Genomic DNA, 16,585 nt, shown 5'->3' with positions numbered 1-16,585 from the left:
GTATTATTTTATTTTTAATTTAAAATTATTTAATTATAAGATAATATATTATTTATGAATTTATTTTATATATTAAAAATATATACACATAATTTTATAATATAATACATAGATGAGTAGTTTCTGCTATAAAGTTTTGATCTCAACTTTAGTTCTATTTCTATGCGTGGCTTCTGGTGTAAGTTTTAGAAAGGAAAGTGAGGTGAAATGGACGAAATTAGGCCATAGTTTCTTAAATGTGCAGCTAGGGATAGAGTTAAAGTGAGCTAGCTTGGACTCAGAAAGGCGGCTTACCACAATTTACATTTGATTAATTTGGATTTAAAAGGAGTTCGAGTGAAGAGGTTTAATTCGTTTTTTAAATTTTGAATCCAATTACATGTTAGATAGATAATTTGAATTTATTTCAAATTTAACTTATAATTCGATTTGAATTATTTTAAACAATTACTAAAACGATATCAATTTTTAATTATTAGTAGATAAAATGATATTATTTTGTCAATGAGACACAAGTTTGAATAATAAATCTAAATAATAAATCTGAACTATGGATTTAAACAATACATTCAAGTTAAATCATTTTATTTAAATCAAACTCAAACTATTTTTTATTTTAGCTTAACAAAGTCAAATCGAACTATTTTTTATTCGAGTTAAACTTAAGTCAAAAGGTTTTTAGGCTCGGTTTTATTCATCTCCACCCCTATCTACAACTTCATTGATGCTCAAAACACCTATTTTTTAAGCAAATCAATGGATTAAATTCAAACATGTTTCATACATAGTTAAGATTGGATTCAAATTGAGTCAAACTCGAGCTCACTTAAGCTTGAGCTTGACTTGACTTTAATAGAACTAAACTTGAGCTTGAACTCACTTCAAATATGTTCGAGCTCTGCTCGTTTGATAATAGTCGAGCTTAAGTTCGATTTGAATCGAGTTTTGAGTTCAGTTCAATACAAAAACGACATCATTTTGATACGTATTAGTCAAAACAACATCATTTTAGTCAATTCATATTAAAAATTTCAAGTTTTCAAATTTTATGAGTCAAACACCCTTAAAGTTTGAGCTTATTTGAGTATAACTTATTTTGAGCTAATTCTAGTCAAACTCAAGTTTGAACAAACTTCATTTAAATTCAACTCTAAACATAGCTACTTCATTGATAGATGTCAAGCTTCATTTTTGTGATCTTGTCACCAAGTTGCATCAAATTGTTAATTTTTATTTGAAAAAATAATAAAATTGTACATATCTATTTTAAATATATAAATATATACATAATTTATGTGTATTAATATATAATTAAATAATTTTAAATTAAAAATAAAATAATATTGAATTATATAATAATATATATAAATATATATTTATTTATATATTTAAAATATGTATAAATAACATTACTCAAATACCAGATGAAAAAGTTATCAAATTATCAAATCACTAAAATTTATTATTACTTAATTACATTATCTGAACTAATGGCGCCTTAATCGAATCCTTTGCCATTAGAATATTTTAAGCATATCGCACGTGTGATTGGTGTTCAAGAGACAGAAACCTGCTGGCTGCCATGTATAGGCCTTTTTTTGTGTTGCTCAGTCAGCCACATTGGGCCCAAATAAGCCCATTCTAGCTGCCATTCTTAGTGGGTTTACTCAATGTAAGGATCTACTTCAAAAGCTTCAGACTCTCAGCTCATTATGTCTTTCAAGTTTGGGTTTTTTTTTTTTCCACATAAATATGATTAATGAGTTGTGCAGCACTTTGATCTGTAAAATGTCAGCTCAATAATGCAATTTCTCAACGTATTGAATGTGGAAATACAACTGTTACCAATTAAGCTTGTGCAATTATATAATATGTTCCATTCAGCACGGATGATTCGAAGTTACCTCCATTTTCGGGCATCGTTATTTAGAGGGAGGGCAAGGAGCCCAAACTTTGACATATTAAATTCTTGTAGAAAAGATAGAACAGGGATGAAGGTGATAAAAATTCTTGTAGTTGGAGATAAGGATATCCCCTCATTGGTTCAACTCCTCTTTTATACATTCTCTAAACTTTGACATATAAAATTATCTTCAAAAGTTTTAAATTATTATATAAATATCATGAAACTTAATAAATATTTTCTTATTTTTCTAATGAAAATGAGGAAGGAAAAGTATAGAGAATTTTTCTCGTGGAAAGCGACAAGAATTCTTCGTCATCTCTTAATCAAGGATGGGGCAAAAATGGAGAAAGGTTTTTTTCTATAAGACTAAAGATGGGGATTAAGGTATTCGACCTTAACCCATCTTGTTGTCATCTCTAATCTTCAACTACAATGCTCCATAATCATAAATATAAGGCTAAAGGACTTATTCCCATCCAAACTTTCCACTTTTCCCGAGTTTTTACTAGTTATTTTTTAAAAACTCAAATCTTCATCTATATATTAAATTTTGTTAATTTTATCAGGATTAAAATCGTTATTTTAATATTTTATTTGAAAAAATAATAATTAATCTCTATTTCTCACTTTAGTATTGAAAACTAACAATTCCTCCCAATGTAATTTTAAGGTTCCTAAGGTTAATATATTTTAGAGTTAACAATGTCTCTCTCAAAGTTCAAAATATTTCACTTACAACCCCAAAAATTTATTCCCTTTGTCTGATAACCATTCATCCTGGCGTGTCGTTAACTCCACAACCGGCACCTCCTCTTCCTCCCCGGTGGTTTTTCAACACGAAAACTACCAAAAATCTGACTAAAATGGTTTGTCACGACTAATCTGTGCGAATTGCACAAGTCAACTAGACATGTCAAGGTCCATGACAACTCGAGCCTTAACTAACATCCACAAACCAAAAAAATTCTTTTTACATAGCAACTAAACACCTTGCTCCATCACCTCTTGAACTCACCTCAGTCACACAAGCTCTAAGTGATTCAAACTAGCATCTTGCATTGTCCAAAGAATTTAATGCTTCATTAAAGAATGACACTTGGGAACTTGTGCCTTTTCCCCCAAACAAAAATGTCGTTGGTTGTACATGGGTTTTCTTTATCAAACAGAATTCGAATGAGACAATAACCAAAGACAAAGCAAGAATTATAGCAAAAAGCTTTCATCAATGCTTTAGTGAGGAGTACTCTGAGACATTTAGTCTTGTGGTTAAACCAACCACCATTCGGGTGATCTTGACTCATGGAATTTCCAAAAGATGGTTAATCAAATAGTTAGATGTAAGTAATGCATTTTTGCATAGTTCTATCTCTAAAGAAATTTTCATGGATCATTTTCTTGGCTTTGTTAACAAAGACAATCTAATGCACGTCTATAAGTTGAAAAAATTGTTCTATGGCTTGAAGTAGACACCAAGAACATGGTATCAAGAACCAAAATCCTTTCTTGTTCATTATGGTTTTCACAACTCAGGCAGATGCTTCTCTTTTTACTTATAAAGTTAATGGAGTAATTGTATACTTTTTAGTATGTGTTGACGACCTAATTGTTATAGGAAACAACTCCTACATTATTGATTAGTTTATTGTTGCCCTGTCAACAAAATTTTTAGTCAAGAATTTAGGAACATTGAAACTTTTCCTTGGCATTAAAAATATTCTTGTCAATGGTAGATTGTTCCTCAATCAACACAAATACATTCAGGAGCTCTTAGAGCCAACCAAAATGCTTTATGCCAAAGAGGTGTCTACTCCCATCCACCATTGGTTCTAGATGATGCTTTTTCTCTAATTGACTCAAAACTTTATCAAAGTGTTATTGGGTCGTTGCAATATCTGTTGTTTACTAATCGAACATCGCATATCCAGTCAACAAGCTTGCTCAGTTTATGAAAGAGAATGGGAAGAAAATGAAGCATAGATGACATACATGTTACATTCAAGCAAGAATTAAGCATAAAAGAAAGTAAGTAAAGTAACTATAGTATTTTACCTACTCCTACCTTTCTTTCTTTGATGGAGCCAAGCCTCTCAAGTGTGAAGTCTCCAAAAAATAAAACAAAAGCATTAGGTACTAGGCCGAATTTTAAAGAGAAAAGAGAGCAAAGTTCTTTTAATGAGAGAGTTGAATTAGATTAAATGAGTCAGGTTACTTTAAAATGAACTAAAAGTTCATTTTTATAGTGATGGCTAATTAACAATTCTATATTTGTTATTTGGTCCCTTTAAATTCTTAATTTAAACTATGACAATACATGTATATCAATTATGTATTTTAGTCACCCTAATTCCATTTCACTAACATCTTAACGTTTAAATTGTTATTTTTGCACCCATATGACACTTTATATGATTTTTTTTAAATCCTTCAGAAGGTGTTATTCAACCCTAAATAATTAATACTCACTCTCTGAACGTTTAGTTTATTGATGTGACCTTTTAGGTTCACTATGACATAGTCGTGAATCTTTTTTTAACCATCTAAAAGTATATCTAAAAACTCAACAACCATGATAAATGTTTAACAATGTGTCATAGCCACAAAACCATAATGAAGAAATACTCCATTGAACCTAATTTCTAAATCATACGTTTCGTGTAGGTACTATCCTTTCATTGTTCGATCCTAATCAATTTCGAGCTCATGGTTCGTCAAAGCCCTAGTTTGGATTCCTTATGAATCATCGATCTATATATTTGAAATGTCTCATCAGGAACACCCTTCATTTGATTAACAATATACTCTGGCTAGAGATTTTAGTTTCTAATAGTTATCGACATTCATTTCAGAACTTAGATCTAGGTTGAATCAGCAGATATTCTAAATCTAGTATTTCTTAGTCAACGGATCTCATTTTGATTATCATTCATCTTTACATACAAACAACGAATGACCAATATGACTTTTCGTATAGAATATGGTTAACTCTATATTCATACACCATATGAATTATGCACATCCATATCAGATTCGACCATAATGTCTTAGGTCAAAAGATTACTTTATATACTAGTACAATTATACGATAAGTCATTGACTACGATTAAATAACCATGTGACTTATCATTATTAATCATGTTTGAAAAATGGTTCTGTAATTATTAATTCACACTAATGTCTTAATGACATGACCATCATTATCACTTGCACTAATATCATCTTATGACATTTAACTGAGGCATTCAGTATATTTACTATATGATATTATTGTCTAACTTATATCACATCTATAAGGAATAATCCAATAACTCAGTTTTACATATTAGGTGAATTATCTAAACAGTTCATATACAAACTTTATATTAATACAAATAAAGAAAATAATTTATGTAAATGAACAAAAGAACCATTTCTTTTATTAAATTATTACAAATATATATAAAAGATAAAATGTCCTTAAACCAACAACACAAATAAGTCCTAGGACATATACTAATAAAACTCTTACTTACACTAGAGTCATTCGTTGTTGTATCTCATACCCATTTTCTCAAGATGATGGTCCAACAACTTTAATGCCATCGCCTTAGTCAATGGGTCAACAATATTCTTTGTTGAGGGCGTCTTCTGGATTATTATCTCTCTAGTTCTAATGAATTCTGATAAAATGTGAATTAAACATGCCTAGACTTTTGATATGCCCTTGGTTTCTTTGTCTATGCAATATCACTAGTACTATCACAAAATATGGTTATCAGATAAGTCATATTTGGAACCACACCAAGTTTGAATACAAACTTGCACATCCATACAACCTTTCTTGTCATTTCTAAAGTAGCGATATATTCAACATTTATAGTAGAGTTAACTATGGTTGATTGTTTGAAACTCTTTCAACTAAACGCACCCCCATTACTAAGAACTTCTTGACTATGACCTTTAATTTGTAACTGTGACCTTCTTGACTTATTTATTTAATCATTCAAATTAGAAAAATACAATAGTATTAAAAAAGAAATGACAATAAAGTTATGCTAGATTTATATGTTAAAATAAGAAAATAATATCTTTAGGGCCAAATGACTATTTCCCACCCAAGGTTTGATAAAATGACAAATTTTGATCTTCTAAGTATCATAAAACCAAATTTTCAGCTATTATTCTACTTTTGCTAATGAACTTGATTTGATTTTATAGGAAAAAATTGCTTTTCCCTTTTTATTGAAATTGAAATTATAAAAGTGTCATTAACACTTAATATAAACATAAAATTACAATATATCCTTACAAGTTTAAAATTTTATCACTTACACTCTTAAAATTGTCTAGATTATAACAAATTTACAAATGTTGCATTTTGTTCAATTCTTTTGGGTATAACTGTTATTTCTAAAACTATTGAGAGAATATTAAAAATTTAAAATTAAAAAAAACCCCAAACGTTTTTTGAGTTTTCAAAAATTCCCTAAAAATTTCATTAACAACACTCCTAATAATTTCAAAAATTATAGTTTGCCCCAAAACTTTTGAAAAGGGAAATTATCAAAAATAAAGGAAAATAAAAAAGAATAAGAAGAAAAAGAGAAAATAGAAAAAATAATAAAGAATTGAGAAAATAGAAAATTCTATGTAAAATAACTTTATTCTTTCACTTAACAGAATCCACTAACACAAGTGGATGACAGATGAATGTAAAACTATAGATAACATAATTCAGTTTTCGTTAGTAGAGTATTCAAAGCATACCCCACATGTGTGAAACTATGGATGTTTCGACTATGATTGATATTGAAGAGCCAAAAACATGTTGGTAGCCATGCATAGGCCCCTTTTTATATTGCACACTAGGATTGGATTTAAATTGAATCAAATTCAAACTTGTCTAAGATTGAGCTCGCTTCAAAGGAGTTTGAATATGACTCGTTTGAGCGGAGTCAAGCTAGAGCTTAATTCGAGTTCAAGCTTGAAGTGACCTTTAAGCTTAGTTTGATATTGTTGCTAAGCGAAAATGACTAAAACAATATTGTTTTGATGCGTATTGATAAAAATGACATCGTTTTAGTCAATTGGTATTGATATTTTCCAAACTCAAGAGCTTAATAAGTCAAACACCCCTAAAGTTAAAAAATAATTATCTATTAAGCTCGAACTTGAGCTTAGTTTAATTCTAGCTCAAGCTTGTTCCCAAGCTCATTTCGGGTTTGTTTAAACCAAGTTTGAACTCGAATTTGAACAAACTCAATTCAAATCCAACTCTATTGTACACCTATATCGAGCCAAATAAGCCCATTCTAGTTACCATCTGAAGCGGGCTTACTCAATGTAAGCATCTACTTAAAAAGCTTCAAATTGCAACTCATTATGTCTTTCAAGTTTTGGTTTTCTCATAAATGTGATTACTAAGTTGTGCAAGACTTTTATTTGGAAAAGGACAGCTCAATAATGCAATTTCTCAACATATTGAATAATTGAATAATTGAGTTGTGCATTTATGGCATGTGTTCCATTCAACACTATGCTTCCAAGTTACTTATAGGAAAAGAAAGGAGCCCAACCAATTACTTATTCCTTTCTTTCTTTTTATGTGAAATATGTCACATCATTATAGCTTTTGTATTGAGCTAGAGTCTATAATCATAAATGTCTTAACTATGAAAATCCCAATCACCTATCCATAAAGGGTTAAATCTGTTAGTTTTAAGGATAAAATTGTCTTTTTATCTATAATATTAAAAATAAATTAAAATTTAATCTCTTTTCCCTTCCCCTAAAACCCTAAAAACTAAAAGTTTACTCCTAGGCTAAGTTTAAAAAAATGACATTCCCCCCTAAGGTTTAGTTTTCAATTCTCGGCATCAAATCCGGTGCCATCGTCAACTATGAAGATTCTCCAATGTATTACCATGCTCCAACAATCTCTCTCCCCTTTTCTGGAACGTCGACCGATGAAAAACTTTGTTGAGAGATAAAACTCCTTATTTGGAAAGATGAAGAGCTTCGTCTCAACTTCATTCGATGTCGATTAGGTGTCCAGAGGAGGGGAGAAAGACGGTTAGAGTATAGTGATACGTTAGAGAATCTTTGTCATTGGCAATAACGTCGAGAATTGAAAACTAAGTCGTAGGGGGGAAATATCATTTTTTTAAACTTGACCTATACGAAAATGGTTAGTTTTTAGGATTTAGGGGAGAAAAAAAAAATAAAATTTTAAGAGGTTAGGATTCTATTAATTTTAACCGTTCATGGGTGGATAAATGTGATTTTTAAAGTTAAGGGGTGGGAACTTAAAATAAGAGGATACTTTGGGTGGGAAATAGTCCTTTGGCTTATATGTATCGAAAATGACATATTTTGGATTGAAGGACAATCAAGAAATATAATAAATTTAAGGGCCAAAGGACTATTTCTCACTAAAATTTTAACCAAATCTCAAAAATACATTCCCAGCAATTTAAAAACTTAAACAACCACTTATAAACTAACTTCTGTTAGAATTTTTTGTTAAAAGTAAGGGTAAAATTTTCATTTTACCACTAAACCCTAAAAATTTATGTCATTTTTTTCTCTTAGTTTAAAAAAATAACAATTTTCCCCTAGTTAGGTTTTGAAAAATTCACTTTTCCCCCTAGCTCTAGGGTTTCATACTTTTTAAATTTTTTATTTTGCAGCCATCCCCACAAACTTTTTAAAACTTTGTTTCACCCTCTATTTCTAGGGTTTCATCTTTGGTGGCTTAACAGACAACAATTGGATGACTGTTAGATGACACAAGGATGGCAAAAGGATAGTGGTTGGTTTCATCTCCAGAAGCATCAATGAAGGATGACGCTTCATCATCTAAAAGCATCTACGAAAGATGATGAAACATTGTCCTTCATCGATGCTTCTAGATTTGACAAAAATCGTTGTCGTTGACAGGTGGATTCGACCAAAGAGATGAAGAGTTGGAGGTGACAACGGTTTATGGTAGAAAGAGGAGTTTTCATATTTTTTTAATATTATTATTAAAATAACGATTTTACCATTATCTCAAATAGAAAATTCTAATAGAACTTAATCCATAGGTGGATATTTAAAATTTTAAACTATTGCGGATGTGTTTTTGATAGTAAGCTAAAACTTGGGTGGGAATTAGTCATTTGACCTAAATTTAATAAAGAAATACTATGTAAACAAATAATTATATATTATTATATAATTATATATTTGTAAATTAGAAATAATATAATATATATTATTTATAAAGTTATATATATTATTATTTATATACATAATTTTATTGATTTTAATAACTTTGAGGAACTATAATAAATTTTAATAAAAAATATTAAATAAATTTAAACTAAAAATAAAATAATAATATATTATTATTTATATGTAAAATTATATATATTATTTATACAAATAATTTTAATACTATTCTATTTAATTTTTAGTGTAGCTTTATTGACTTTGTTATTTAATTATTCAATTGTAAAAATACAATATTATTACAAAAAGGAATTCGGTTTCCTGTTCTAATAATAATATCAACAGTATATTATAAGTTACTATTTAAACAAAAATGATATAATTAAACAAAAATGGCATACAAATTTACCATTTTTTCCTTCTAAGTTACTATTTAAACAAAAATGATATAATTAAATATATAAGTAATGAATGATAATGTGATTAGATTTTTTTTTTTTTTAAATTTTATAAGTGAAAGTAAATTAAAGAAAAGCTAAAAGGTTGAAGATACAATCTAAACTCCTCGTGTATTTCTATCTTTGCAAAAACACTATAGCAAAGACTATACAAAAAAAAATTGTGTAAGACTGTACAAACTGAAAATGTAACACTACGACCAAAGGCTATACAATAGCTTAGGATGTGGCTGAATTAACCAAAGGCAAGAATCTATCAATACGTATAGCAGCAATTTTTAGAGGCCCTATTAAAGTTTCTACAATGATATAAGAGCTTAAGAGAACACGTCAAAGCCAAAACAAAAAAAATACCAAATGAGAACATAGCACCAACCAACCATCTCAATTTAGCAAAAAAATAAAAGCCTAAAGACTTATTTCCACCTAAATTATGCTATTTTTTCAAGTTTCTCTCATTTATATTTAAAAATCTCAAACACCTATTATGGGTAGTTAAAGTTAACGAAACTCTAACTCCTTAAAATTTTATCTCTTTTAACCCAACTTAAATCTTAAAAAATAACAATCTCCCCCCTTAGGCCAAATTTTGAAAAGCAGTAATTTCCCCCCAAGGTTTTTTTCATTATTTAGTTGCATCTCTTTTCTTTTCCTCCGGCAGTCGTCCCTCACCATTTCTCCCTCCAACTGGCAATCCTAAACCCAATGGAAAGGCGATGTTTCATCTAGAAAGATGAAACATTGTCTTCCCCAACAAAGACAAGATCTCTCATCTTCTCATCTTCGTCTTTTCGATGAAGATAAGAGTGTTTTTCGACGTCAATCGATGTCATCCAAACTTCTAAATAAGAGAAGTTTGGCTGCTAGAGCAAGAGAAGGCGTCGTGAGATATTCATGGCTAGGATGACATCAAATTTGATATCAGAGATCTAGAAACTAAACCCTAAAGGGGAAATATTATTTTTTCAAACTTTGTTTAGGGGGAAACTTTTAGTTTTCAAGGTTTAAGTGAGAAAATGAGATTAAATTTTAGTTTATTTTTAATATCATAGATAAAATGATGATTTTACCCTTAAAACCATTAACTTTAACCATCCATAGGTAGGTGTTTTAGATTTTCAAAGATAAGGAAGGAAAATTTGAGAAAACAACATAATTTGGTTGGGAATAAGTCTTTTGGCCAAAAATAAAACAATTTTTCCATGCAAAGCTAAAGAAACCAAACCCAACAACAGATCTTTTATATCCCAGAAGAGCAGTAGTAAAAAGGAGCCATAAGTGCCCACCTTGACAGAGAAAATCAATCCACAAATTTGAAATCCTACTAGAATCTTTAACATCCAAACTCAAACCCATCAGAACCGTCATCCATCTAAGCCCAAGCCAACCAAAACCGTCACCCACTCAAAGCCAAACCCATTAAAACCATCAAACATAACTGTTTATTTATTTTACAAGTTTGAAAACCAATAATTCAATCCTTACCATTTAATTTTAAAAACCCCAATCATCACAATTGCCACCCATCCAAACCAAAACCCATCAAAGCTGTCACCTACCACCCAACTCCAAACCCATCAAAACCATTTGCAAGGATGAAGAGAGTGAGAGGGGGAAGGGAAGAAGAATGTGTTGATGATGAATTTGATATTCAAATGGGTATTTTAAAATTTTATAATTTGAGATATGATAAATTTGAAAAGTACTATAGTTGAGATTAATATGATTATTTACTTTTTAGTTTCAAACTATTTTTTGTTAACGTAACTAGGTTTCCGATGGGAAATTATGATTTGAGTAATACTACATGTAAGAAAAAATTCCACAAACTTATGTATATAAACTAATGTGAGAAAAAGAAAATAATTACATCACCCAATCACAACTTATCACCTCAATTTGTATAAATAAGTATTTGTTTGTACATAATTTTTTTACAATAAAACTATGCATACATACTCTTAGTATATAATTTAGATAAATAGATGATATGTGGTGATATGATTGAATGATTTTAAATTAAAGATAAAATAATATTTAATGACATAATAATATATCATCTGTATATTCAAATTATATATAAAAAGTTTGTGTATATTGTATTGCCTTTTTTTTTATTCTTATAATTTATAAATAATACTACATATACAAACTTTTTTATACAAACTGATGTGATAAATGAGAAAATAATTAAATAAGCACATCACCAAATTACAAGTTTATACATAAGTTTGTATAATTTGTATTCATAATTTTATTCAAGATTTATGCAACAAGTGGGTGGAAAATGATTGAAGGCTAAACGCTTGGGTGGGAAAAAGCAATGAAAATTGAAGAATCTCTCTCTTTCTGGTACATGCCTGTGCGTCAATGCCATCCTGGGATGCCATTATCTTATCTGAGTTTCTCAGGCTTAGCTCAGCTCAACACTTCCACTGTCACAAACCCATCTCAAGATTACTACTACAGAAAGAAAACCACTCTCCAATTTCTCTGCTTTTAATCTGAAAGAATATATTCTTCTTCTGCTTTTCATTTCTACCAACGGACACCAGCCTTTCATTCATTCTTTGCACCTTCACAAAGTAATTAAAATCATTTCTTTTTTTAAAGAAAACGTCTCGTTTCATTTGATTTATAGCTCTCTTTCTCTTTCTCTTCTTCTTATGATGCGCCCTTCATCTTTATTCTTCTTTGCTTTTCCATCTCCTTCTTCTTCTTTTCTGTGTTCTTTCTTTCTTTTACCTTATTCTTGAAATTTTTACTTGAGGGGAAAGTCGATTGATCAAGATATGGAGACAGCTGTTCTTGATAGTATAATTAAGAGGCTTCTTGAAGTTAGAACAAAACCAGGGAAGCAAGTTCAGTTATCTGATGGTGAAATCAGGCAACTTTGTTTTGTCTCCAGGGGTATTTTCCTGAGGCAGCCCAATCTTTTAGAGCTTGAAGCTCCCCTCAAGATTTGTGGTATCTTTCTACAATTTCTTTTACTTAGTTTGTTTGATCACCTTTGTGGTAAAATTCGACTCTTAAGAATTTGATTGTTGTCAATTTTTGAGCTTGATGAGTAGTACGCTTTTTTGGCTGAACTTTTTAAGTTCTGAAATTATTGAAATTTTTTTGTTTTTTATGGAAAATTTTTTTGTTTTGAAGTGGCTTGTAATTCACTTTTGTTCAATTCTATGTTTGTTTCTGAATTTAGTTCCATTTTTCCAGTTGGATTGTTGTATAAGCCAAACTTACTGATAATTGTTGGTGTTGTAAGAAATTGCTCCAGTTTGTAGTTTATGAATCAGTTGGCTATTTTCTAACTGAACCTTGGGCTCTAGTTGAGTTTAGCTTAGGAAATTACTGCTTGTCTTCTTGGTTAGATAAGATCTTATTGTTGATTTAGATTGTTCCTTTTATACGACACATAAAGTTTTTAATCTTATTGAGGAACGTCTGCATCATTTGAAGATGACTTCAAAACATCTACTTTAGTTGAAAGATTTGCTGTGAGGTCTAGTAAATTGCAATTCTAAACCTTAAACAAGGTCTCACCAGGGAAATTCTGTAATGGGAATAAGTATCGTAACTTTTTACCTTTTCTGTTATATGTATTGTAATTAAGTACTTAACTGGATAGATATGTTTGTTATTATTAGACTTTAAAATATGTTCTTTGTTGTTAAACTGCATAAATATGTGATAAACTATTTCTTAAACAGGTTTATTATCTAAGTTTTTAGCAGACAATCACTTATTTTCATTTGTGCACATACACCACTACGTGACAAACAGAATGATAAATGACATTCAAATGGGAAGGCCTGAAATTTAATTAATATTTTTGTTCATCATCATCATTTTTCAGCATGACTAGCTGAAGCAGCCATGGGAACTATAGCTTACTTACTTTTTTGGGTGAATTAACATTTTCGTTTGAGTGATCGAAGGAATTGATTATTCCTTTTATAAGTCCCCCACTCAATGAAATTTTCCAGGTTAGGTTGTGTTTTCCATAGTGAGCTTAAATGGTTGAAGTTTGTATGTGTAGGTTGCTTATGGAAAGTATTTGCAGCCTTGTAGGGTACAAGAAATCTTTGTTATGAATTAGTTGGATGGATGATACTCACGGGGAGAGTTGTGATATGAAATAAGTTTGGACAAGGTTGAAATTAAGACTGGCAATCTTGCAGGCTAGATAATAACATTGACATTCCCTGTGAAAAGTATACCAAGAAGAGGTTTTCCATTTTATTTTTCCTTATATATCTAAAACCTTGGCACAAGGTTGAATCAAGAATGGATGAACTCATTCAAGGTTTTCTTGGTGATATTTGACCTGGATTATCATGCATTGGCCTCACCTGATGCAGAAGATCCGGACAGAGAACATTTTGGTAAAATTTGACCTAATAATAGTAGAGTAATACTTTATGTACTAACAGATGGGTATTAATAAGCTAGCGTGTCATCATGTGATTGAATGATTTTGAAGTAAAGATAATTCAAAATATTTAAATCACTCAATCAAATGATGACACGTGCTTTTAGTATCCATCTGCTAGTACATGTAGTATTACTATAATCAGTGACCTTAATAACTGAAAATTCCTTAAATCAGTCTAGTTACTCTTTCTCATTTTTGTGTAGACTGATGCTTGAGACCATAATAGGTCCCTGAACTCCAGTTCTTCTTGCGTTGTATGATCCTCAAGTTTTAGATTTTTTCTATCCTCTTTAAACCTAAGAGCTGTACATTTTGGCCACAAGCCACTAGCTTAGATAAATTTTGACATTTCCTTGCTTTCCTAATCTGTATTAGGAAGACACAAGACAAGTCTGTAAAATTTCTTTTGTATTTTTACACTTGCTACACATGCAGAGAAATTATATTTACCATTTGTTATCTGGAAATGCACTTTATATTCATAATCATGTACAATTCCCCTGCAGTGCATTTCCATAACTCCAGTTTTATTAATACCTAGTCAAATCCACTCATCGAAGTGTAAAATTATGTACTGCACTGGATAATAGATTTTGAAATCTATTCTAGAAATGCTTTATCTATAGGGTAGCAATTAGAGATATGAATACTACCTAGGATACTATTTGAGAAAACAAAAAGAACTTTTCAGTTGCTTGGTTGCTTTAGATTTGTACACTTCTCCCTATTCAAAGAAATATTATTCCGAATGTATGTTTTACGGTATATTTTTTAATGACACCCAGGAGATATCCATGGGCAGTACATCGATCTTCTGAGGCTTTTTGAATATGGTGGCTTTCCTCCTTGTTCCAATTACCTATTCTTGGGCGATTATGTAGACCGTGGGAAGCAAAGCCTGGAAACAATTTGCCTGCTCCTTGCATATAAAATCAAATATCCTGAAAACTTCTTCCTTCTGAGAGGCAACCATGAATGTGCTTCAATAAATCGTATTTATGGATTTTATGATGAGTGTAAACGGAGATTTAATGTCAGACTATGGAAAGTATTCACAGATTGTTTCAATTGCCTACCTGTGGCAGCTCTTATTGATGAAAAGATACTCTGCATGCATGGTGGACTTTCTCCCGACTTGCATAGGTTGGATCAGATAAGAAATTTACCACGGCCTACTGAGGTTCCAGAAAGTGGTTTGCTATGTGATCTCCTGTGGTCTGATCCTAGTAAAGACACTAAAGGATGGGGGCCAAATGATAGAGGAGTTTCCTATACCTTTGGTGCTGATAGGGTGACAGAGTTTCTTCAGAAGCATGATCTTGATTTAATTTGTCGTGCCCACCAGGTTTGGGTTGCCTTCCAATTCAGTAATTTGTGCCTTGAGATGGTTTAAAGTGTTTTTGATATTTGATTATTTTCCCCATGAATTGCAGGTTGTGGAAGATGGATATGAATTTTTCGCAAATAGACTGCTGGTAACCATATTTTCAGCTCCTAATTACTGTGGAGAATTTGATAACGCTGGTGGCATGATGAGTGTGGATGAGACTCTAATGTGTTCTTTTCAAATATTAAAGCCCCAAGATAAGAAGCCAAAGTTCAGTTTTGGGAGCACAGCCACAGCTAAGTCTGGTGCTCCAATAAAAATGAAGGTAAATTCATGACTTGTAATCCCAAACTCTTTATATATTTATTGAAAAGCTTGCACAATGTTCTCTAAATTTCTATTTTTCTCAGTCATTTCTTGGTGCAAAAGTATGAAAAACTCAACTGGTGGAAATATCAGAAGGCCAGAAAATTAGATCATTGGTATATGGAATATTGCCAAAGTAATCATCTAAAAAGTCTGGGTTCCGAGAGTTTTGTTCCCACGAAAGGAAGTATATGCATTGGCAGCTTCACTCGGTCCAGCTAAGGAGAACCAAAGAAATTACTCTGCCACCAAAATTTTGAATGCTATAATCTTTTTGCTTTACTCTTCTTATGTACTTTATAATGCAGCTCACTCATAACTCTGTTGTCTCTCACTCTTATTTCCTTCAAAGTTTTTCTTCAGCTTCTTCGCTGATGCTCTTGTATCATAGTCAGTTAATCGCAACAGAATCTCAGATGGTTGGCTTGACAATCCTGGTGGAATGCAATTTCCTTGCTGTAACTTCATAACCGGGATTAGTGTGTTGTGTCTCTCATTTATAGAACATCGTTGTAACCATGGTGAATCATTTTCAGATTTTAATAGTAGAATATAAGCTGAGTTGAATGACCTGTTTGTGCATTCATGATAAGAGATTCAGTGGTGTCTTGATTGCTTTACGGAAACAGAGATGAAATCGTAGCCCAGGTTTAGTTTATGCATTCATCTGAAATCTATCAAGTTCATTGTAAAGAAAACTCTTTTAAGGCAGACAACAGAGCCATGAAGATGATAAGTTACTCTTTACTGAGTTTATTGAGCCCTACAGTAGTCAGGAAGAATTAAGCATTTTTTAAGGCCTGTTCGACAAACACATTGAAGGTTCCTCAAGTCATTTTGTTATGTAGAAGCCATAGAATGACAAAATCTGGGTAAATTAACTTTTGGAAAAAATCATTTTGGAG

General features: G+C 31.0%; 1 protein-coding gene across 1 annotated transcript; it reads left to right on the top strand.

The window, feature by feature from the left end:
- The first annotated feature begins 11,839 nt into the window (after nucleotides 1-11,839).
- Nucleotides 11,840-16,431, top strand: LOC123211892 (serine/threonine-protein phosphatase PP1 isozyme 3-like). Its single transcript, XM_044630858.1, has 4 exons — nucleotides 11,840-12,519; nucleotides 14,773-15,332; nucleotides 15,421-15,639; nucleotides 15,725-16,431. Exons 1-4 carry the CDS (start codon nucleotides 12,345-12,347, stop codon nucleotides 15,746-15,748), a joined length of 978 nt encoding a protein of 325 aa, XP_044486793.1. The 5' UTR covers nucleotides 11,840-12,344; the 3' UTR covers nucleotides 15,749-16,431.
- The last annotated feature ends 154 nt before the right edge of the window (nucleotides 16,432-16,585 follow it).

The sequence above is a fragment of the Mangifera indica genome, chromosome 3, assembly GCF_011075055.1.
Source record: "Mangifera indica cultivar Alphonso chromosome 3, CATAS_Mindica_2.1, whole genome shotgun sequence".
NCBI lineage: Eukaryota > Viridiplantae > Streptophyta > Magnoliopsida > Sapindales > Anacardiaceae > Mangifera > Mangifera indica.
The sequence above is the reverse complement of the archived record's forward strand: the minus strand, read 5'-3'. Positions and strand labels throughout refer to the sequence as shown.